The sequence below is a fragment of the Petaurus breviceps genome, unplaced genomic scaffold (assembly GCF_028583685.1).
Source record: "Petaurus breviceps papuanus isolate PSGF00001 unplaced genomic scaffold, PetGlider_PUasm1.0 179, whole genome shotgun sequence".
Classification (NCBI taxonomy): domain Eukaryota; kingdom Metazoa; phylum Chordata; class Mammalia; order Diprotodontia; family Petauridae; genus Petaurus; species Petaurus breviceps.
This window is the reverse complement of record NW_027185779.1, coordinates 4084889-4108192: the sequence shown is the minus strand read 5'-3', so window position 1 is coordinate 4108192 and position 23304 is coordinate 4084889. Positions and strand designations below refer to the sequence as shown.

Genomic DNA, 23304 nt, shown 5'->3' with positions numbered 1-23304 from the left:
GCAGCTAGGTGACGCATTGAATAGAGCACCGGCCCTGGAGTCAAATCCGACCTCAGACACTTAACACACTTACTAGCCATGTGACTTTGGGGAAGTAAGTTAACCCCAAATGCCCTCCAAAAATAAAAATAAATAAATAAATAAAGACCTTTACAACATAGGAATTTGGAAGGCAGACAAGTGAAGGTAATGGAAAATTAATATCATATAATGACTCCTTTAGAGATTATTAATGTCCTTAGCATGTTTGTATATACTACTAGAAGTTTCCTGAAAAAAAAAAATTCTGCATTATGCTGCTGTTTTATACAGAAGCAGATGGTGGCAATGGCACAGTGGTAGGGTGCTGGGCTTAGAGTCAGGAAAAACAGATTTCAACTCAGATCTTCCTGACTCTAGGCCCAGCACTTAATAAATGCTTATTTCCTTTCTTCATTCCATATAACTGAAAATACATGTAGTTAGAATCTAAGCAGTTTTCAGTATCTTTTCTTATGCAATTGCTAGATGAAGAGTATCAGAAGTAAGTATTTCAATTGTCAGACATTAAAATATGAAAAACAGATAGCATTATACAGTGATATCTCATTTCTCTGGAATCTTTAGGGGGTAAAATCTGAGAAGTGAAGTGTCTAGAAAATGTGATATTCCCTAGGATGCACCAAAATGTCCTTTAAAAAAAATCATCAACAACTAGTTATTGAAATTTTTTTCCAAACACTTCCCTGACTTTTCAGACTTATCTTTTGGTGGCTCAGGATCAGAATTATGAGCATCAGTTATTATACTATGCTAGAATGCAGTGATTCCCCATGTTGAATTATTTTTAAGTTTATTGAAGGTTTAAAGAAGACAGAAGTCTGTTCTCCATGTGTCTGAAGTGTTAACTGTACTATACAAAGTTATGATTGCTTTGCCCTGAAGACATTTTAGAAGTGGTACTTCTACTCTCATTTATTTTTACTAACACATATAATTTGGTACATCATGGGGTGAAGGGATTAGATAGCCAGTCAGAGTCAGGAAGATTTGGGTTCAAGTGCCACTTCTGAAACATACTGGCTGTGTGACCCCCTGAGCAAGTCCCTTACCTTTCATAGACCTAGGCAACTCTAAAATGAAAAGTTACAGATGTATATTGGTAAAGGGCGTTTTCATTCTGAGGAGTTTCTTTCTCTAATGAAGTTACAGAATCTGAACCCTCTAAATTGTTGTGCTCTAATATTTTTAAAATATCAGGTTTTGGAATTGCCTACTTTCAGATTGAGATTATTTTTGCTAAGCAAATACTGAAATATTAATTAAAATGTGAATGTAAAACATTACTGTGCTAAAAACTTTATATCACACATCAGGATACAGCCTATACCTGTGATTTCATTTATACAAGGAATTCTCTGTATATCGAGGGGAAGCTAAGCTTGTAAGATGAATACTTGACATCTGTTATTTTAGATTTTTTCCTGCTAAATGACTTAATTTTAATATAATGAGTTATTGATTCCTCTATAGTGTAAATAAAATGTGCTTCCTATTATCATTTTCAAATATTTCCATTTCATTTCACCCTTTTAGTATGAATCAAATGCAGCAAGAAAAGGAGTTAACAGAAAACATTTTGAAAGTGGTGAGTGTTAACATCAATTATTAACTCGAGAATTTAGCTTTTTTTTTTTTTTGAGGGGCAGTGGGGGTTAAGTGACTTGCCCAAGGTCACAAGGCTAGCTTTTTTTGTGTGTGTTAAGTGTCTGAGGCCGAATTTGAACTCAGGTCCTCCGGACTCCAGGGCTGGTGCTCTATTCACTGCGCCACCTAGCCACCCCAATAACTTGAGAATTTTGAAGTGTATTCAAGCATGTTAAAAACAATTTACTAAATCTAGGATGGTATTAGATGAGTGACAACTGTAAGATTCAGTGAAGTTTAGTTCTTTGCTGTTGGATTAGTGATAGGCTTTTATTAAAATCATGCATTTAAAGCAGAGAGGGACCTTAAAATTCATCTAGTCTAACCCACATTTAGTACTCTTCACTTGACTGCACTAGTTTTTACTAATTATTCAAATTATGTGCTTTTGGCACTTTTCTACAGACTAATTTGAAGAAAGCCTTAAATACTTAGAAGCCTTGGAATATTGATGTTTTTTTTAATTTAAAAAAATGGAGATTTGATAATATTATATTAAAAATATTATTTGTGAATCTTAGGAAACATACTTAGAATGTGGAAGCAAAAGTTCTCATTTTAAATTAATATTTGTTGCTTATGCTGAATAATGCAAATCTTTCTGGAAATATTTGTAAAAGTTATTCTTGCTTCAGTATTAAACATTTCAGAATGTCTATTAAAAGAGCTTAAACTTCTTTGTAGTTTTTAACTCCTCCTTTTTCGTGGTTTTACTTACACTGTTTCCTGTTCCTTGATAGCTTTCCCTCTTCTCCCCTTCTCAAAATCCCCACAAGATTGCCAGCTGCAATCCTATTAATCCTTTAAGGTTTAGATTCAACCTCCTCCATTTTTGATGTATCCTTTTCCTGATTGCATTTCTTCTTATCTTCTGCCAAAAGAAATCTCTCCCTCCTTTCAAATCTCATAGTTCTTTGTTGTATCTCTTTTTTCATATTCTGCTTCATATTATATTTGTACCTTTCTGTTCCCAATGAGATTGTAAACTCTTTGAGGGCAGGCAGTATGTTTTATTCATCCTTTTGTCCTTGTATCTGAGGGCAGATATTTCTTTTAAGCACTTTGGTACTCAGTAAATGTTGTTTGATTACTAATTTACTACCTCATTTTCATTTTAACTTAATGTATTTGAACGTTTGTAGTTAAAAGAACAGGCCGCTGATTCTATTCTGGTATTAGAGGGTGCATTGAAACTAAACAAGGATCTTTATGTCCATACAATGAGAACACTCGATTTATTGGCTGTGGAACCCGGTATGGTAAATGGAGAAACTGAGAGTTTAACAGCTGGATTAATAATAAAAACTGAGGAAATGCAATGCCAGGTATTTATCTAAACTATTCATTTTTACTGTACTTGAAACTATTAATAAATATAGAAATAAACTCAGCCTTGTACTTTAACTGAACTTTTTTCCTGTTCTTTTCTTGACTTGAGTTTTTGTTTGAACAAGAATATATTTGATTCTTTTTGTTTAAAGAATTTGGCTCCTAAATTTTATGATACTTTACTATGAACTTCTACCAAAGCTTGTTTTTTTTCTTTTTAATTTATTCCTTCTAATATCTTTTCCTGTGGCTTTTTTAAAAAAATAGTGAACAATAGATAAGTAATATTTTAAGGTTAAATGACTTTGATGGACATTAAGCTGGTGGTACTAAAAGCCCATGGATCTGTGTCCCCAAAACAAATTCCTAGTTTTTCAAGGAGTATAAAGCTATCTTTCTCAAGCTCCAGGTCTTTGTAACCTTAACTGCCATGAATTTAGTGCTTGATATTGTTAAGTTTGCATCCATGTCTTAATTTACTACCTTCTAAATGACTTGAGAAGAAATAAGCTATTTTCTTATCTTGATGTTCAACAATGTTTAAAAAAATTTATTTTCTGTGAAGAAAAACCAAGGTCGCTAAATTTGGCTTTATTTTTGGCAGCCCTGTTATTAGTTGTATGGCATTGGTTTCTTTAGTTTTTTGTCATTCAGCAAACATTTAAATTCCTACTATGTGCTAAGTGCTGGGAATACAAAAAGAGGCAAAAAGTCTCTGACCTTAGTTAACAATCTGATGGGGAAGAATTCTGAAGAAATACTGAGGAGAAGGGGAAAATGGAGCTAGATCTGAAAAGCCAGAAGGGTACTAAGGGTCAAGGTGATTATAGTGCTTCAGATGGTAGAACCCTTAATCAGGGAAATTAAAGGATAGTTCTCTGATACTTGGTAGTGTCTGAAATCAGTGTTGGGAAGAGAGTCTAATATCTATTTGACTTGGCTATAGAATATTATAAAATGCTATTGATACCTGTGATGCTCAGTTTAGGAATAATAGCTCATATGTGTGCATGTACCTTATGCTTTAAAAACACTTTAATCACAGCAACGCTGTGAGGTAAGTGATATAGATACTTTTATCCCTTTTTTACTGTTAAGGAAACAGATTCACAGGTGTTGGGTAACTTTCCCCTGGTCATACAATATATAGAAGATTCCCCGTTCAAATAAATATGAAGAGGAAAAAGGAATTGTTCTAAGCTTGAAAGGACAAACAGCTAGGTCGTAGGGGGCCTTTCTGTCTAGCGTCACAGCTGGGGTTTGAACGTGGGGCTTCTGTACTGGGGCAATACATGAACAAGCAAAAGATCATACTCTGGGAGACATCTGGATATAGTCGTGAGCCTCAGGTTGTTCTGTTGTTCTTAATGTTAGAAATTACACTTTTTGTAGACTGGTGGAATCGTGTTAATTTGGAAACTCTTAACATAATTCACAATAATTTAAGTGTTCGTTCTTCTGGGGCTAAAGTCAGTGGCCACCACTTAGGCAGACAACCTGGTCCAGAAATATATACCAGCTACTGTAAGCAGGTTCCCAGTTCAAATAGTTCCGCAGTGACAGAGGCAGTCTGACCCTGGCTCTAAGGGATATGCAATCAGATTTTATAAGACTTTTTCTGATCATTATTCCTTCTAGGCCTCCCTTGACAAATGACTTTGTTTCTACATGTTCCCTCTGATAAACTATAAGCTCTTCAAGGGCAAGAACTATTTCATTTCTATCTTATGCCCCAGTACCTAGAGTGGACCCATGGTATAAATACTTTTTGTTTTTTTTGTTGTTTTTTTTTTTTCAAAAAAAGAAAATTATCAAGTACTGTAGAAATAGGTAGCATGATTTGTTGGGGGAAAAGCCCCATTAGACTGGAATTTAAAAATCCTGAATTCTGTACCTGTATAATTTTACAAATTATGTGTAAATAGATAACTTTTTTTCCCCATCTGTAAAATGGAGATGATAAGACAAAAAATAGAACTTGTTTTGAAAAATGTGGATGGATTCTGGACATAATTGTTGGGAAAAGTGTTATTGTTAGGCTCAGATTCATTTTGGCCCACTTGTCAGTACAGTACAAGTGTTACAAATGTTCAGATTCCTTAAGAGTCTACCCAATATGGCGGATCTTTAATAAACTTTGAAAAAAAAATGTTAATGGTCAAATAGTTGGAGTAAATTTTGTACCTCTCCTAGCACCTAGCAAAGTATTCTGTATATAGTAGGTGCTTAATATGTTAGTTGAATTAAATTTAGAACTGTTTTTTAAAGCATTTTTAAAAGCTATTATTTTACATGGTATGGTGCTGAACTTAGAAATCTGATTTCAAATCCTACGTCTGTCAGTCAGTAAGCCTTCATTAAGCAGATCAGTGTGCTAAAGTATCTGTGCTAAAGTACTAGGGATACAAAGAGTGACAAAAGACAGTCCTCATCTAATGGGGAAGACAGCCGGCAACCAAACATGTACACACAGGCTGCACAGGATAGATAGGATGTGATTCACAGAAGGAAGACACCAGAATGAAGAGGGATTAGGACAGACTTCCTCTGGAAGCTGCGACTTAAGCCGGGGAAGCCAGAAAGCAGAGATGGGGAAAGAGGGCATTCCAGGCATGGCAGACAGCCAGAGAAAACCCCTGGAATGGAATCTGAGGAACAGCCCAGGAGTCGGTATTGACTGGATTGAAAGGGCAGAGGGGAGAGGGTGATAAAGTGAAAGCCTGGAAAGTCAGGAGGAGGGGGTTAGGTTATATAGGACCTTGAATGCCAAACCCAGGATTTTGTATTTGATTGTGGGGGTGATAGGGAGCCACTGGATTTTATTGAGTAGAGAGATTACAAGACTTGCATTTTAGGGAAATCACTTAAGTGTATAAATGGAGGATATACTAGAGTAAGGAGAGACTTGTGGCAGGCAGGCAGACCTATCCCCAGGCTATTGTAATTATCTAGGTGGAGGTGCTTGGGCTAGCACTGGGATCATGGCAGTAATGGAGAAGAGAAAGGGGGGTGTATTTTGGAGATGTTTCAAAGGCAAAATTGATGGGTCTTGGTAACAGATTATATTTGGATATGAGGGGGGAAGTCAGAGGGAATGAGGAATTGAGAATGACATCTAGGTTAGGAGCCTGAGGAACTGTGAGTATGGTAGTGCCCTAGATCAGCACTTATGGGGTCAAGACCCGCAGTTTAAGAAGTGCTGAAGGGGTCATGAGTGGGAAAAAGTTTAAGCCCTGCCCTAGCATAGTAATAGGGAAGTTAGGAGTGGGGGGAGGTTGGCTGAAAGATGATGGACTCAGTTTTGGACTTGTTGAATATAAGGTGTCTAGTGGGCATTGAGTTAGAGATGTCTGAAGGGCAATCGGATATGTGAGATTGGAGATCAGCAGAGAGTTTTGGGCAGGATAGGTAGGTTTAAGAATTGTCAGTATAGAGATAGTAATTTAATCCAGGGGAGCTGGTGAGATCTTCAAGTGAAGTAGTAAGGGAGAAGAGAAAAGGACCCAGGATGGAACCCCCAGGAACACCTACAGTTAAAGGCTTGATCTAGAGGAAAATCCAGTGAAGGAGACCAAAGAAAGTAGGAGTAGAACCTGGAGAGAGCCAGGTCTTGTTACCTAGGACAAATCATTTAACCTTTCTGAGACTCAAGTAATTCTTTAAGATGCAAGTAGATAGGAGTTTCCATACTGATGAACTTTTAAGTATTTTACTTTAACCACTAATTTCTTATGGAAATTAATTTGTCATGTTCTTTATGTATGTAATTTAAAGAAACACAAAATGCATTTTACTGATTATGCTTGAAAAATTAATATTATTATATATATTCCATATCTCAGGTGTGTTACGATTTGGGTACAGTTTACTTCCAACAAGGTTCTACAAATTCAGCTATCTATGAAAATGCAAGGGAAAAATTTTTCAGGACCAAAGAACTGATTTCAAAGGTAAACATGCCAGCCAGTTTGGAGGGGTGGATGGGTGAGTGTGGGAGGTGAATCATTTATATTCCAGCCAGTATGTTTTTTTTTCATAATCTGTAGTCTTGAATTGTATTGCAGACATGCAAAATTAAATTTTAATCATTTTTAAAAAAATTGGTCAACCAGGCTTTTGAATCTTACTTCTTATTTTGACACTTGAGTTTATTGGATGTTTAAGTAACAACTCTTTATTCTATTCATTCCTCCTTAGACACATTCATATAATTTGAATGTTCTTAAACCTGAACTCTTTTTGAACCTTAATGTTTCACAGTTACCTAGAGAATCATTTAAATTCCTAATCTGCCTAGCATTTGAAATAGCTGTTGGAATATTTTAATTTTTTTCAAAATGCATTGTTCTATTTATAATAATTCTTGGTAGATCTTTCTTTGTTCTCCTACTTAGAGCATTCCCCCAAGAAAAATTTTTGTGTTCTTTCTTGTTTTTAAATCTCTGGCTGATTATTCACCCACACTTTGATTTTTAATGTTCTCCAGTTTCTTGATTTGTTCTTTCAAATACTCATTTGGTATTAACTAAACTTAGGCTGTCTAAATAAACTTAAACTGTCAGACCTTCTTGGAAGGTAGAATTTATATTCTCAGACTGAAAATTCAAAGTCCCAAGAATGGTTTTTGTTATTTATATTTTCTATGGTAATTGTTTTTTTCATTATTGCCAATTGTTCTGTTAAAATTCAATGTCTAGGATTTGTTTTGAATGATATATTGATGGCTAACTGAAAATGCCTTCTTATTTTACAGATAGGCTCATTATCTCTTCATTGCTCCATAGATGAGAAGCGGTTAGCTGGCTATTGTCAGGCTTGTGATGTTCTTGCACCTTCTGAAACTACATCACAACAATCAACTCCATATAGTCAAATTCATATCTGTATGAGATCAGGTAACTATCAGGTAAGATGTGGTAGGATTACCTTAGATTTGGAGAGGGAGGTTGACTTCATTATTTCTTGAAACTAATCTGTGTTAAAAGATTGATTTATATAGCCTGCATTCTAAGGAAGGATTCAGAATATCTGGCCTTCATAATTGAAAAGGTGGATAGCCCATGCCTGTCAGATATTGGCAGGGTAGAGTGTGGGAGGATTGTGTGGTTTATATTTAAACTGGTCTGATATTTTTCATAATCTGTATTTTTGCATTTTATAGTTTCATGCTGGAATATATCGTGTTAGATGATAGTATATATTGTCAAAGTAGGATATTACAGCTCACTCCTGTTAACTATTGTATATACTTAGAAAAGTAGAAAAGGGAGAAAAGCAATTCTACTAAACATTGTACTGCTGCTGTGCTATTCTCCTTAGTCCCATCTAGATTTTTACTGAATTGTCCATTGTTTTACTCCTTTCATCTCCCAAAAGTCTTAACTTAGTCTCTATGATATTTTTTCCTTAGATTGGATTTTATAAAGAAAGCCACTGGCACAATAAAATTTTCAATGGTTCTTCCTTTACTAAAAAACATTTTCCTATATGCCTGTATATTTTTGAGACCAGAATAGAAATCAGAAAACTAATATTATATAGCACTTCTCAAATCAAATGATATACTTGTTGTGTTATTTTCATGCCCCCAAATGAGACTTTAAAACCTCCTTTTTTCATCCTTCCCTCTCTACTAATTTTCTAAAAAGAGAATTGTTTTCTGTTATTGATTACTTAGAGGTACAAATGACTATAAATACAGGTAAGTAGATTTTTAGCTACTTATCTGCTAAGGTTTTTTTTTATGTTACTTCTGATATATAGAAAAGAATATAAATGGCATAGTGATAGAAAAAAACCCTAATTTTCTCTAAGTGTAAAACAGTAAGAACTTAATGTGGTTCTACAATTATTACATTTCTGCTGTATGCAAAGTGCTGTCTAGATATTGTAGAAGGTAGAAGTGTAAGACAGAGCTTGTCCTCAAGTAACTTCAATTTGAGTGATGACATTATGCATATGAGACAATGAATAACATGGGTAAGTAAGGTTTAAATTGGATATGATCAAATAACATTTGCCATGAAGAAGATTTCCAGGAGAAAGACACTAATAATATGTTTGTTGCTGCTATGAAAGTAAACATTTTAACTCTAGATACAACCCAGTATGAGTTACTTGGCTTTCATCTTTCTTTAAAGGTTAAAGAGTTACAGTGCCTCACATACAGCAAGTACTTAGCAGATGTTTCTTGAACTTTAAGAGGGGACTTATCTCATGCAAACTAGTTAGTGCACACAAAGCTGTTCTGCAGGGGTCATGTAAATGGTTTTTTGACAAGTGCTGCTTAATGGTTGACATCCTTGTTCAGAAGAAGAGGACTCATAGCTTGGGAGTGATTATTGGGAGTAAAATTATTGCTGTATGATTTCGATTTCATTCAGTGCTGGGATAGTCTCTTATTCCTGGTGGCCTGAGTCATTCAGCAAACATTTACTAAGTGCTTGCCAGGGACCAGGATAAGTGCTGGGGTATATAAAGAAAAGAACAATACGATCTTACAACTTATCCTGCTGATAAGTGTTTCTTGGGATTCTCTTTGCTTCAGCCCTTACCCTTTCCCCTTCCCTTCAGGGGAAAGAGACCTGCTGGGTGGAGGTCAAGAAATGACTTAGTATTGGGGCAGCTAGGTGGTGCAGTGAGTGAAGTGCCGGCCCCAGAGTCAGGAGGACCCGAGTTTGGTTCTGGCCTCAGACAGTTAACACCCACACCAAAAAACCTAGCTGTGTAACCTTGGGCAAGTTACTTAACTCCAATTACCCTCCCAAAAAGGCAAATTAAGAAAAAGAAGAAGAAAGAAATGACTAGTATGTTATTTTCTCATTCACTGAATTGCATTGACTGTTTTAGAAGAATACTTAGTACTATGAGTTTTACTCCAATAAACACTTCAGCCCTAACTGGGAAAGGAAATAACATAAATAGTTTTGAGGCTCTCAGATCAACCACATTTTTTTAATCAGCAAGTAAAAGCTATCATACTTGATCAAATATTCTAATTGATAACTTCAAATGGAAATTATAACCCTCAATATTGTTTTTTTTTTTTTTAAGCAATCGGGGTTAGGTAACTTGCTCAAGGTTACAAGGCCAGTTATTTCTGGGTGTGGTGCTGAGTGTCTGAGCCCGGGATTTGATCTCCAGGTCATCCCCAACACTGGAGCTGGTGCTCTTACTCGCTGAGCCACCTGGCCGCCCCTACGCAATTGGGGTTAAGTAACTTGCTCAAGGTTACACGGCCGGGTGTTTCTGGGTAGGTGCTAAGTGTCTGAGCCCGGGATTCAATCTCCAGGTCTTCTCAACACTGGAGCCGGTGCTCCTACTCACTGTGCTACCTGGCCGCCCCCTCAATATTGTTTTTACATAGGTCAAGTTTTCTAGTTTTTCAAATCCAGGGACTGTGGACTGATTTGTGCTATAGTATTATAGGTACAAACTGATTTCATTTGCAGAGTTTTTCTTATCTATAACTTCTTCTATTTTGGTTGAGTGCCACTATCCTTCCATTCCCCTAGGTTCACATTCTTTTTTTTTTTTTTTTTTTGCTTTTTGGAGGGGGAAGGCAGAGCAATTGGGGTTAAGTGACTTGCCCAAGGTCACATGGCTAGTTTTGTGTTAAGTGTCTGAGGTAGGATTTGAACTCAGGTCCTCCTGACTCCAGGGCTGGTGCTCTATTCACTGTGCCACCTAGCCACCCCTCAGGTTCACATTCTTAAAGTCATCTTTGACAGCTCTTCCTACTCTCCTTATGTGATTAATTGGCTAGTCACTGAATTGTAGTGTTAAAAGCAACTTCAGTGACCAGTTAATCTAACTGATGCCACAGGAAGCGTCTTTGTTACCATATAACCAATGAGTGGTCATCTAGTGTCTGCTTGAATATCTCCATCAAAGGAGGAACTGGATGAAACTACCACTACATCTTTTCTACCTTTCACTTAGAAGGCCAGTACTATAGTGCAGACCCTCATTACCTCTTGTCTAGAGTATATTGTACCTATCTTATCTCAGTTGCCTGTGGCTATTCTCTTACCTCTCCAATTTATTTTTGATGTATAGCTGCCAAAATGTTCTTCATAAAACATAGGTCTGCCCCTCTGTCTGTTGCATTGACTGTCCCTTGTTCTTGGAATATCTTTTCTTGTTATCTCAGCTTATTACAATTCTTTTTGTTGTTGTTGTTAATACATTTCTTTCTTTTTTTAATTAATTTTTTATTTTTCAACATTCACTTCCATAAGATTTTGAGTTCTAAATTTTCTCTCCCTCCCTCCTTCCCAAGACAATAGTATCTTTTTTTTTTTTAAAGCAATCGGGGTTAAGTAACTTGCTCAAGGTTATATGACCAGTTATTTCTCAGTGTGGTGCTAAGTATCTGAGCCCAGGTTCAATCCCAGGTCATCCTGACTCTGGGGCCGGTGCTCTTACTCACTGCACCACCTGGCTGCTCCAGGACAATAGCATCTTACAGTTTTTAGTTTCTTTCAAAGCCCAGCTGAAATGTCATCTTGTACATCAAAGCCTTTCCTGGTACCCCTAGGGTATTAGTACTAGTCTCTCCTCCCACCCCAAGTTTACATTGTATATATTTTGTGTATATAACCCATAAACTTCTTGAGGCCAGGACCTATTTAATTTTATCTTTGTATCTCCATAGCAAGTGCTTACTCAGTTGCCTTTAGCATTAAAATCAAACTCCTCCACTTGCATTTTTAAAGTCCTTTGTAATCTTGTTGCAACTATCTTTTTAGGCTTATGTATCACATATTCATATATTCTGTGTTCAGTTAAAAAGATTTATTAAAGGTACACAGAAACAGAAATGAAACAACTTTTGCTCTTAAGAAATTTCTTATTTTTTCTGAGGGAATGTAACATTTACACCAGCAGTTAACACAAATTATTTACAAAGTAATTTCAGGAACACAAGAGTACTAAGAAATGGGGAGGTTAGGAAAGTTAGGAAAGGTCTTGCTTTATGGTACCCGAGCTGAGTTTTTTTTTTTTAACATTCAAACTGGTCTACTTGATGTTCCTCCAAACCCAATATTCTGTTTTGCATTTCTCTGCTTTGTAGTCTGTTTTATCTCCTAATACCTTTTTCACTCCCATCTCTAAATTCCTTTAGGGTTCTTATGTTCTGTCTCCTATAAGAAATATTTCCTGATCCCAAGGTTTTAATATTCTTTTTCCTCCTTAAATTGTCTTGCATGCTAGGTGCTTGATATTTCTTAATTTCTCATTTATACTCTAGATATAATTTTAATTTCATACTGTCCATGGCATATTGTGAACAGTTGATCACTGACCTGAGAATATGAATACCTGGGTTATAGTCCTGGTTGTGTGACCTTGAGTAATTACCCTGAGCCTCATCTCTAAAATGTATGGAAGAGTTAGACCAGAAAATCCCTAATAAACTCTCTTTTGTGACCTTCAAAGATAATTCCATGAGGGAACTACCAGAAGTCTGTCTCATTTGTGCTCATAGTTGCTGAAACAGTGGCATTTAACATTTTTTTAGTTATTCTTTGAGGTTATGAGTAAATTTAACTTCATGTAAGTTTACATATCTGTCTCTTTAATGTATATTACTGTCTCCTGATCTGTTTTCTTCAGGCTCTCTGTCTAGTCCCTCTTATTTTTCTCTTTTCTCTGACCCAGTCAATCTTCTTTGATTGGCTAATACAACTGAAGTGTGTTTTCAATTATTTGTTGTATTTATTTATTTTAGACCAGGTGAGAAAGTTAAGTTTATTTCAGAGTGTTCACACATAACAGTGAGTAGAACTCATTACAATTAGTTGATTTACATTTAAATTGTTTTCTTATAGATGTTTTGCACCAGACAAGAAAGTAAAAAATAACAAACAAAAAACCCAGCACATTTTAAAATTCAATAGGTGTTAACATTACTGATGATATCACGAAAAACATGACTTTTTAAAAATCCAAAATATCAGCAAAGATTTTCATTAAGTCCAGGTTTTAAAAAACCCTCAATTTTCAAATTAATTAGCTTGCGTATAGTATCTGGAAGAAAGCTATAAAGATATCCAATTTTGACTTCTAATCCTTAAGGCAAATAGGATTTTATGCACTGCAAAACACCTAATCCTAACAAAGAGAATTTCTCTGGCCTATACTTAGTGACAAATGCAAATTCAGCCAGCTGGTTTGGTAGATCTAGAATTTCTCTGCTAGGAATATGTAAGAAACAGCAGTACCCTATTTAACTAAGCTAGAACCATTTTAGTTTTCTGTTTTAATTATCAAGTTATATGGACATAGAAGTCAAATTTACACTAGGACAAACCTGTTTCTTCATGATATTTGTTGTATTTATTAAAACAAAGTTTGTTCTCTGTTCTTCATTTGGTAATGGAGAGAATCTCAAGTGGCCTTCCCAAAAATCACTACTTTTACTTATATGGCCTTTGATTATTATTTATTTTTCTTCAGGATTTTGCTGGTCATCTTCAGGAGGTGGGGTGGGAGAGGGGAAGTTCCCCTTTTAAATCTTACGAGTAGAGAAGTTTTGGCAGCCTGGTACCTTAGTTCCACTTGTTTTTGCACAACTACATGTACATTTTTGAAAAAGAAATGATTTCAGTAGAGAAATTCTTTTGTGAATTTTGAAATTGATACAGTGCTATGAATCTGTTCTAGGAGGTGATAAATATATTCCTTGAAGATAATCTAACCCTGAGTTTACCTGTTCAATTCAGGCAGTCGGTGCTAAGAGAACTTTACCAGAAAGCTCAGCAAGGGTAAGTTTTTAACTTGAAGTTTTAAACTTGTATTTTAATTTGGATAAAAGTGGGAGTACATTTTCAGCTATAGAAAAAAAAAACCACTCAGATTTCATCACATTATACTGAGTATTGTTGGTATGTCCTTGGATTTGGAAGAGACTCAAATTCGAATCCCACTTCTATATGGTGAGCAAGCATTTCAACTTTTTGAACCTCAGTTTTCTAATCTGTAAAATGGTAACAATATTTTTAGTATCTGCCTCATTGAGTTGGTGTTGGGATCAATTGGGATATTGCATTTGAAGTATGGTGTGAATGTCGCTTGTTCCTGTTACGAATTTTCCTATGATAAGGGACCATGTTTGCTATGAGATGAACAAAGGTTCATTATCTGTCTGGTTTTTTGCATCTACTATGAATAGGACATATTTGTGACACTTCCTTTCTCCTACTGGCTAAGGGTAAGCTAGCATTCACATGATGCTTTCTTTTTTTTTTTTTTAAAGAAAAGTCCTTTATTTTGTAGGCTGAATGTAGGCATGAGTGTAGGCAATAAACTAGTGACCCTACTGCAGTCACTTAATTACTAAGAATTTCCAATATCTTAAAAAGACAGTAAATAATTTAATCTAAACTCATATCTTCCTCTTTGTCTTTCTTGTCCTTTGCATCTCCTTCCTTTTGGTCTGACTTGGCATTGTTCTGCATGGCTTTGGCAAATGCTTCGACATCACCCTTATTTGCCACATCTACAGCTTCAGTTGGTAAACCAAACTGACTCATAAGTGGGCCAAACTGTCCTGAGGCTAAGGCAGCACTGAACATACTTAATGCCTGCTGAAACTGAGGAGAGGTCAGTGTGTTCTGAATCTCTTCTGCAGTCTGTGGAAGAGATTCTCCAGAGGGAAGATAAGGCAGGAAGTGCTCTTGGACTTCAGCATTGGCCAAAATAGGAGCCATGATCTCTGAAATTAGTACACTGGCAAAGTCAACTTGCTGTCTGTCTCCTGCCCCAGATGGCACATTCATAGTAGCTAAAATGTTCTGAAGGTCACTCATTTGAATGGGCTGGGTTGGGCTTGTTGCTGTGCTGGTTCCATTACCTGAGCTCAGTGCAGGGCTTGGACTAGTTGCAGAGGCAATTGCTTGAGCACCGGGTGCTGGTGTAGCACAAGCGGAAGAAGAGGTGGAAGATGGGGTTACAGAAGCTGACTGGCTCTGGGAGCTTGATGAAGAGCTGCTCGTTGGAGGCCTCCACTCCCTAGTAAGCTAGAGACCACTGCACCAAGCCCCCCAAGTCCTCCCAAGCCAGTCGGTCCAATAAGTTGCATGAGCTGGTTATGACTCATGTTACCCAAAAGGCTCTGCAATGCACTTTCACCTCCAAGTGCTGAAAGTTCATGGCCTCCACTTCCACTCGCACCCAGAGCTCCTGGCATAGGTGGATTATTCAAATATTCATTTACTTTCCTGCAGTGTTCTTCATCTTTCTCAGTCTTAGGCTCCTGCATCCAAAAGAAGAGTCACTTTGATCCTGCCTTAAACTTCAGTACATATACTCTACCAGTAGTGCACTGAGGTACTCGCATAAATTCACAGTCATCAGGAAAAATAATTAAGTCATCTTCTACATTCCCAGAAGTCCTATCCTTCCAACAGAAATGAATGAGGGAATTATCAGTTTGTTGAATGTATACAAGCCCTTTCCATTTATCTGGGGTAACTGTAGTTCCTTTCAATGACATTTTTCCTGCCTGAAACTCCACCAAGTATTTGCTGGATGAGCCCCAGGAGCCTGGGACTAGGCTTGGAAACAAAGCACCTGAATGAAGTCATTCTGAGGCCTGGGGTGTGGACCTGGGCTAAAGCCTCACATGATGTTTTCACAAGATACTTGGGAAAAACAAACTCATTTGCTCAGGCTTATCAACTCCTCTACCAGAGTTGTTACTTGCATCTCCTTTTGGCTCTAATCACCACAGTCAAGAGTTCAGGCTCTTACTTCCTCTTTCCTCAACTTCTCTAGACTCTTAACTGTCCTCCCTGCCTCTGGCATCTCCTTCCTCTTGTTTGGCCTTCAAAGCAGTCTCTGTCTCAGACTCCACTGCCAGGTACCAGTTATTGAAGCAGGAAGGCTTTCTGAAGGAGTACAAGCACAACTTCAGACAAAGCATGTCTAGTAGGAAGAGCATTGGGAACTCTTCTGAAACGGCCCCTGGTCATTACTTACTGTTTTCCATAGAGTCAGACTGGTTTGGTTTTTTTTTCCAGTTTATTAATGTATTTATTTTTAGTTTTCAACATTCACTTCCATAAGTTTTATATTTTCTCCTCCTTTCTCCCCCAGATTGCATGCAGTCTGATATAGGCTCTGCACATACATTCAAACACATTTTCACATTAGTCATGTTGCACAGAAGAATTATAATGAATGGGAGAAACCATGAAAAAGAAAAAAAAACAAAAAAGAAAATATTCTGTATGACTGCATTCTGTATAGAGTCAAGACTATTGAAGGCAGTGTGGGAACTTATATTGGTAAAACTAGTACTTTGCTTGGTTTAGTAGCACAAGTTTGAAGTTCCATCCTTGTCCTTTCTGATTTGTGATTTTTGTAATTCATTGTAAATCATGGTGGAGAAGGGACTCTTCCTGGCCAGCTGCCAGCACCAAGCAGAGGCACAACAGTTCTTAGAGTAACAGGTTCCCCCAGGCCGCCAGTCTTGCTTCCAGCCCAATCCTCAGAGCCATTATCTAGGGTCCAGGCAGGCAGGCTAGCCTAGCAGACACAGCTCAGCACTGAGGGAGAGAAGGGAGGCAGCAAGTGCAACCACCACCACTGCCTTGACCATCAACTTCCCACAAGCACCGATGGAGACAACTCCAGGACCCTGGGCAATAGCATTGCTTCTAGCCCAGTATCCTCAGCCGTCATCCTGAGAAACTGAGAAATATCCAGAAGTAACTGTTGCTTCTTCAGCTACAGTTAAACTGAAGAACCAAAATGGAAAGTTTTTTGGCACTTTGCACCAATATTATAATTCAGTATCAGAAACTGATAGAATTTTATCAGTGAAAATGATATTAAAGAAGATACATCTTTTTTTGTGGCTGCACTCTAAGCTTCATGGTACTTTTCCATCTGACACCTTCCATATATATGTTGTTTTTCCCAGGACAATGAGAACTCTTTGAGAGCACAGACTGATGTACTTTTCTGTTTGAATCTCTGACACTTAGCATAGTGTTTTGCACATAGTAAGCACTTAATAAATGCTTTCTTTATTCATTCTCTGGAATTTTCTTCTGTATTGTTCAGAGCCCTTTGTGTATGTGGGTTATTGACAGTTACAAGTATGGGATCTCAATCCCTCCATTGGTTAAGTGAGTCAATCACACAGCCTTCTTGTCACAGTGGGAGCTAACCTGTTTTTTCCTCAGGCTTCCAGCCTTGGTTTTCACGCTAATTAGATTGGGCTAGGGCTTTCCCTATTATTACTATAAAGTATAGTAAAGATCTAGGAAAGGATGTTGTGACAGCTGTTTAAGAATAAATGAGTAATATTTTTTGTTTTTTGTAATAAGCTTTTCGATTCATAATTATGTAGTTTAAGGGAGTTTTCGTTTTGTGTTTTACAGAAATGATGCTCTAGATGAAATCTGTTTCAAAGTTTCTGCCTGTAACACAGTACGTGATATACTTGAAGGCAGAACAATTAGTGTTCAATTTAACCAGCTATTTCTTCAACCTAACAAAGAGAAAATAGACTTCCTTCTTGAGGTAAGATTTTCTTTCTCTGTTGAATTGTACTTTTAAACTTTTTTTTAAGAATTCAGATTTTCCATTTCTTTAATTTAAAGCTTATGTCCAGCTTTTAAAAGTTTGGCAATAAGCTTTCTAATTTTTTGTTCATTTATACAAGTACATATAATTATCTTATATGGCTTACCGAATAGTATTTAAATCATAGTATTTTCTCCAGATTATTCCTAGGACTGCATAAAAGCATATGTACACATACAAATCATGGTAATTTCTTTTTTATTTTCATAGAAATGTGCAGTACACAGTAACTAATACTTCATCATTAGTATTATATATATACTTCATCATTGTATCTTATGCTTTTCAAAGAAACTTAAAATTTGTACATGTGTACTGTTACCTTAATATCCAAAAAGGTGTGGAATAAAATGTTTAAACATTGGTTTATAATTCCTACTTTAAAATGCTGAGATATTTAATGCTAATTTTATAGTCATCTTGAAAATTAGAAAATTTATCATTTAGAACTCTTAATGTCTCATATATGGAAGAAAAGGGTTTTTTGGGGGGGGTTGTTTGTTCTAGCACAGTAGCATAATTCTGAGTTGTTATGATTGTTAAAAAACCAATACAAGCATTTTGTTAAAGCTTATTATCTCAGTTGATGCAAAGTAAATTAATTCCAAGTAGGTGAGGTATTTGTATCAGTTGGTTAACACATTCCTTTCCCAATTGAGAAATCTATGTGGAAAAATAAACCAAGATCATAATACTTGTTTGGTTAATAGTTTGAGAGCAAAACAAATTGGGTATATTTTAATGAATATTTTCATTAAACTCTGATAGCCTCTTGTCACCCTTCTCCACCAAATGGATATTGCTGTCTAAGGGAGCTATTTATCTTAGTTGGGCAGTTCTCCAAACAACATTTATTCTGATTTGGCGGTAGCTATGGGTTCAGGGAACTAATTAATTGCTATCTCCTGAAACAGTGAGATAACTATGTGTTGTCCATTCTGAACAAATTGTTTTCTGTGTATGAGTGCTTTCCTTTGTTGAAAATATAATTAATTTTGTCTTAATAATCGGATTATGAAGCTTTTGTGTTTATTACTACTTCGCTTATGTAACTTGCCTGCATTGCACCTTTCTATAGTACTGGGGGAAGGGGGAAAGCGATAAGTGCCTTTTGACATTATACAGTTATCCCTTCCACATCATGACTTTCCCCATCATGGTTTCAGTATATGGTGGGTCAACATAAGAAATTAAGGAAGAATTTTTTGGGACTTCTGTAGAAGCTACAGACACATGAAGCCCAGAAGACAATGGAGAAAAAGTTTAGAAACTCAGAAATGCATAAAATATATGTATAGTATTGTGTAATATCAATATATTTTCTCTTTTAATACCATAACTATACCAGAATTTTACAATAAGCTACTGTAAACAACCCATATAAGAAAAAATTCAACTTCTTCTCTGGTATGAAGGGAGAGCCAACAAATCTATGCAGATTTTCTAGATGAAAGGGGCACTGAGTCCGTAATTGCTACAGTGTGGAAGGGGATAACTGTATAGTATTTTTGTTTCAACTATAACCATTTAAATCCCTAGGTATGTTCAAAGTCAATAAACTTGGAACAAGCATCAGATACTTTGAAAGAAAACATGGCTGCTTTTCTAAAGTAAGTGCTTGATTTTGTCTTTTTTTTTAACTTTCATTACAGTAAGTGCTATATTCATTTTTTTTTTGGAGGGGGCAAGGCAGGGCAATTAAGATTAAGTGACTTGCCCAAGGTCACATGGCTAGTAAATGGTAAGTGTCTGAGCTGTTTTTGAACTCAGGTCTTCTTGTTAAATTGAATTGCTTTACTTAGTATTTTCAGAAGAGCAGGTATAATAAATTAGATTGCCCTTGTTTTTTGAAAAACATTTTTATTGAGCTTTTTGTTCTGACATTGCTTAAATATTACCATATATCTCTTATTTCCCCTATCCTGGAGAACCATCCCTATATAGAATTCTTTTCTGAAAAGAAAAGGAAGAAGAGAAAAAACATTTTGGAAAGCTGATCAATATGTCGAAAAATGTAGCATCATATGCAATATTCCACACCCCTTTTCTACCCATCTTTGCAATGGAATGGGGGGGAGGGATCTTTTTTAATCTCTGCTTTTTGCATCTGAGCTTTATAATTTAGCAACATTTGTTTTCAATAATTTTGTTTTACATTGTGGTAGTCATTTTGAATATTGCTTTCTTGATTTTGCTTATTTCACTTTGCATCAGTTCAGGTAAGTCTTTGCAGGGTTCTCTGTATTAAATCAATCATCATTTCTTATAGCATAGATTCCATTACTTTCATTTACCACATTTTTTTAGTCATGGTAGGCTGTTTTATAACTTGTGTATTTATGTTTTATTTTTTATAACTTTAGATTTTGTAATATTACCTGGATATGTTTTTCTACAATATTTTATTTCCTGAATTAATCTGTTAAATTTTCACTTCCTTTCACTTTTTAGCTTTGTGACCAGTCTAACAACCAAGTACAGTATTGGAATCTGTACATCGATGCAAAACTGTTGGTTTTTTTAATCTCTTAGCAACAAAATGTTTTCATAAATTTAAATCGCTCACGTCTTTATTTCACAATATTTCTTGCTAATCTAGAAATCTCTGTTTGGGATTGGATGATCTTCAGTTTGTCTTTATGATTTCTTCTCATGAACTCTTCATTACACTGTTGAAAGATGATGAACAGAAGCTACTTATAGAACAGATGAGGAAAAGATCACCTAGAGTAAATCTGTGCACCAAACCTGTAACTTCATTTTATGATATCCCAGGTCAGCTTTATAACCTTGCTGCTATATATTCAAGTATTTTTTCCCTTTACAGTTCAAATTTACATTGTAAAATAATGTGAAGTTCTTTTATTTCATTTTAATTAAACTGATGTACATATCAGATTTTAAAATTACTCCTTTTTTTGACCTTTTAATAGCCATTTTTAGTCACTAGAGTGAAAGGAAGTCCTTGTGAATGAGAATTTGCAGGGTGAATGGCCTGGTTGCTTTAATGCTACCACTTACTGAATAGAGAGACTGGTAGGACCAATTAAAGCAAGAATGCTGAATTTCTCTTTGCCTCTTTAAAGGTTTCCTCTCCATTCCTTTACTAAGTTTTTCATCCTTCCAAAACCTTACTCTCAGGGCTCCCCAGTGACCTCTATTTAGCCTGTAAACCTTGGCAGTGTCACTACTATCTTTTAGGCAAATGACTCCCAAGTCGATATTTCCTTTCTTCAGAACTCTAGACATATCTTCAGAAGAAACCTCCCCCTGAATGCTTTCAAAAGTCCTAGGAGTTAATAAATTCCTGCCCAGTTTTGTACTCCATGAGCTGAGGATGGTTGTTATGTTTTTCAATAAAGTTTTACTGTATTTTAAAATGGGGGGTGGGGTAGGGAGAATTCTGTTTTAACTCTCTGGCCATACAAAAACCAGACAGAGGCCTGGCCATATTATGCTGATCCCTGTTCCAGCCCTTCATTTTATAGATAAGTCAACAAATGAAGACAGAGGGATCTGGTATACTCTATACCAGCAGTTCTCCAAGGGTGGCCTGTGAACCATTTGGGGTCTCTGAGATCCTTTCAAGGGGACCATAGACACAAAAGTATTTTCACAGTCAAAAAATATTTTTGTAATTCATCTCCATTATGTTTTAAATAACATAGAGGGATGTTATTTTCTATTAAGATATTCTTCCCTTTTCCAATAATCTTTTTGAGACCAGATTTCCTTTATATACTTCAACCAAAACACCATATCACAACAAATTGAATGTAGAAGTGGCTATGAGAATCTAGTTGTCTTCTTTTAAACCAGACATTTAAGAGATTTAAAAAAAGATTATTTGTTACATGTAATAGATTTATTCTTTTCAAATGAATTGATAAATATTTTTTAACTCTTGGTTTTAATCCCAGCTCCTTTGACCTCCAGAATATCATATTCCAAGCCCTTTGATCCCTCAGTGTAAAAGCTGCCAGATCCTGGGTTATCCTGATTGTGTTTCCACAATATTCAAATTGTTTATTCCTGGCTGCTTGTAATATTCTCTCCTTAATCTGGGAATTCCAGAACCTGGGTATAACATTCCTAGGAGTTTTCTTTTTGGGATCTTTGTCAGGAGGTGATCAGTGGATTCTTTCAATCTCTATTTTGCCCTCTGGTTCTAAAACATCAGGGCAGTTTTCTTTGAGAACTTCCTGGAGTATGATTTCTAGGTTCTTACTTTGATCATGGCTTTCAGGTAGTCCAATAATTTTTAAATTATCTCTCCTGGATCTATTTTCCAGGTCAGTGGTTTTTCCCATGAGGTATTTCACATTGCCTTCTATTCTTTCATTTGTTTGGATCTGTTTAATAGCATCTTGATTTCTCATAAAGTCATTAGCTTCCATTTGCTCCAATCTAATTCTGAAGCAATGATTCTCCTCATTGAGCTTTTGAGATTCTTTTTCCATCTGGCAAATTCGACTTTTTAAGGCATTCTTCTCCTCATTGCCTTTTTGAGCCTCTTTTGTCATTTGAGTTAGTCTATTTTTTAAGGTATTATTTTCCTCAGTCAGGCTGTTGACTCTCATTTCATAATTTTCTTGCATTGTTCTCATTTCTCTTCCCAATTTTTCCTCCACTTCTCTTATCTGCTTCTTAAGGTCCTCTATGGCCTGTAACCAGCTTGTATCTTCCTTTGAAGCTTTTGGTGCAGGAGTTCTGACTTCACTGTCTTCCTCCTGTTCCATGCTTTGCTCCTTTTTGTCCCCAAAATAGGAGTCTGATATTGGAATCTTCTGTCTGCTTTGTTTCCTTTGCCTGGTCATGTTACCCCTCAGTCACTTGACCCCTGGGCTTTTTGCCACAGTAGGACTCTGCCACCAGACAGGGGAGCTTTCATCCCAAAAGCGAGGGTTTTCTCAGCTGCTGGAGGTATTAGTTGGGTGCCCCCTCTGAGACCTCCACGGGCTATGGCAAGCTGGACACACACCCCAGGACCTCCACCCTAGACTGCAATCCAGATCCAAGAAGGTTAAAACAAGAGTGATTACCCCTCAGACTGGTGCTTGGTCCCCCTACACTCTGCAGGCCAGGAGCTGAAGCTGTCATGTGGTGCTGGTTGGCTGTGCCAGTGTTTCAGTGGCTTCTCACCCTGGGGGCAAAAGCCAACACACTCCTACTTACTGGGTCCCAAAGTCCAGACTGCACTGACCTCTGACTTTGTCCTTTGCATCTATGTGTTGATAAGTCTGGAAACAGCCACAGCTGCTGCTGATCTGGAGTCCCTCTGGCCGTGGGCTGGGCTTGGCTCCCAGAGTGCTGTGCTGGCCAATTCCTGCCGGGTTGTCCTCAGTGGGAGGTTACCTTCTCTGTGTCATTTTGTGGGTTCTGCAGCTCCAAAGTTTTTTTTAGAGTCCCATTTTTACATGGATTGGGGAAGGTGGAAGCTGGAGCAGCGGGGAGATCTTGCTTCTACTCCGCCATCTTGACTCTGCCCCCCAATAAATATTTTTAAAAAATTTATCCATTTTAATTTATAATATGGTAAAATATCAATAGATGTAACCCATATAAACAAAAGCTGTTTAGTGTCCTTAGGTTAGTCAATATTTAGTATTGTGAAGTGGTCCTGAGAACAGGAAGTTTGAGAACCACAACTCTATACCTTTCAATCAACAATGTAACTAGAGATATCTGTTA

The 23304-nt window shown here is 36.6% G+C and overlaps 1 protein-coding gene and 1 pseudogene across 3 annotated transcripts in view; one reads left to right on the top strand and one right to left on the bottom strand.

Moving 5' to 3' along the window:
- Positions 1-23304, top strand: part of INTS8 (integrator complex subunit 8) — a 68269-nt gene that overhangs the window by 6500 nt on the left and 38465 nt on the right. For all 3 annotated transcript variants that reach the window (XM_069086605.1, XM_069086603.1, XM_069086602.1), the window contains exons 5-12: positions 1576-1627; positions 2829-3011; positions 6858-6965; positions 7769-7921; positions 13684-13784; positions 17409-17550; positions 19153-19223; positions 20213-20388. In XM_069086605.1, coding sequence (XP_068942706.1) covers positions 1576-1627; positions 2829-3011; positions 6858-6965; positions 7769-7921; positions 13684-13784; positions 17409-17550; positions 19153-19223; positions 20213-20388 — 986 coding nt within the window. The remainder of the gene's footprint in view (positions 1-1575; positions 1628-2828; positions 3012-6857; positions 6966-7768; positions 7922-13683; positions 13785-17408; positions 17551-19152; positions 19224-20212; positions 20389-23304) is intronic.
- LOC138160100 (proteasomal ubiquitin receptor ADRM1 pseudogene) lies at positions 14254-17362 on the bottom strand (annotated as a pseudogene).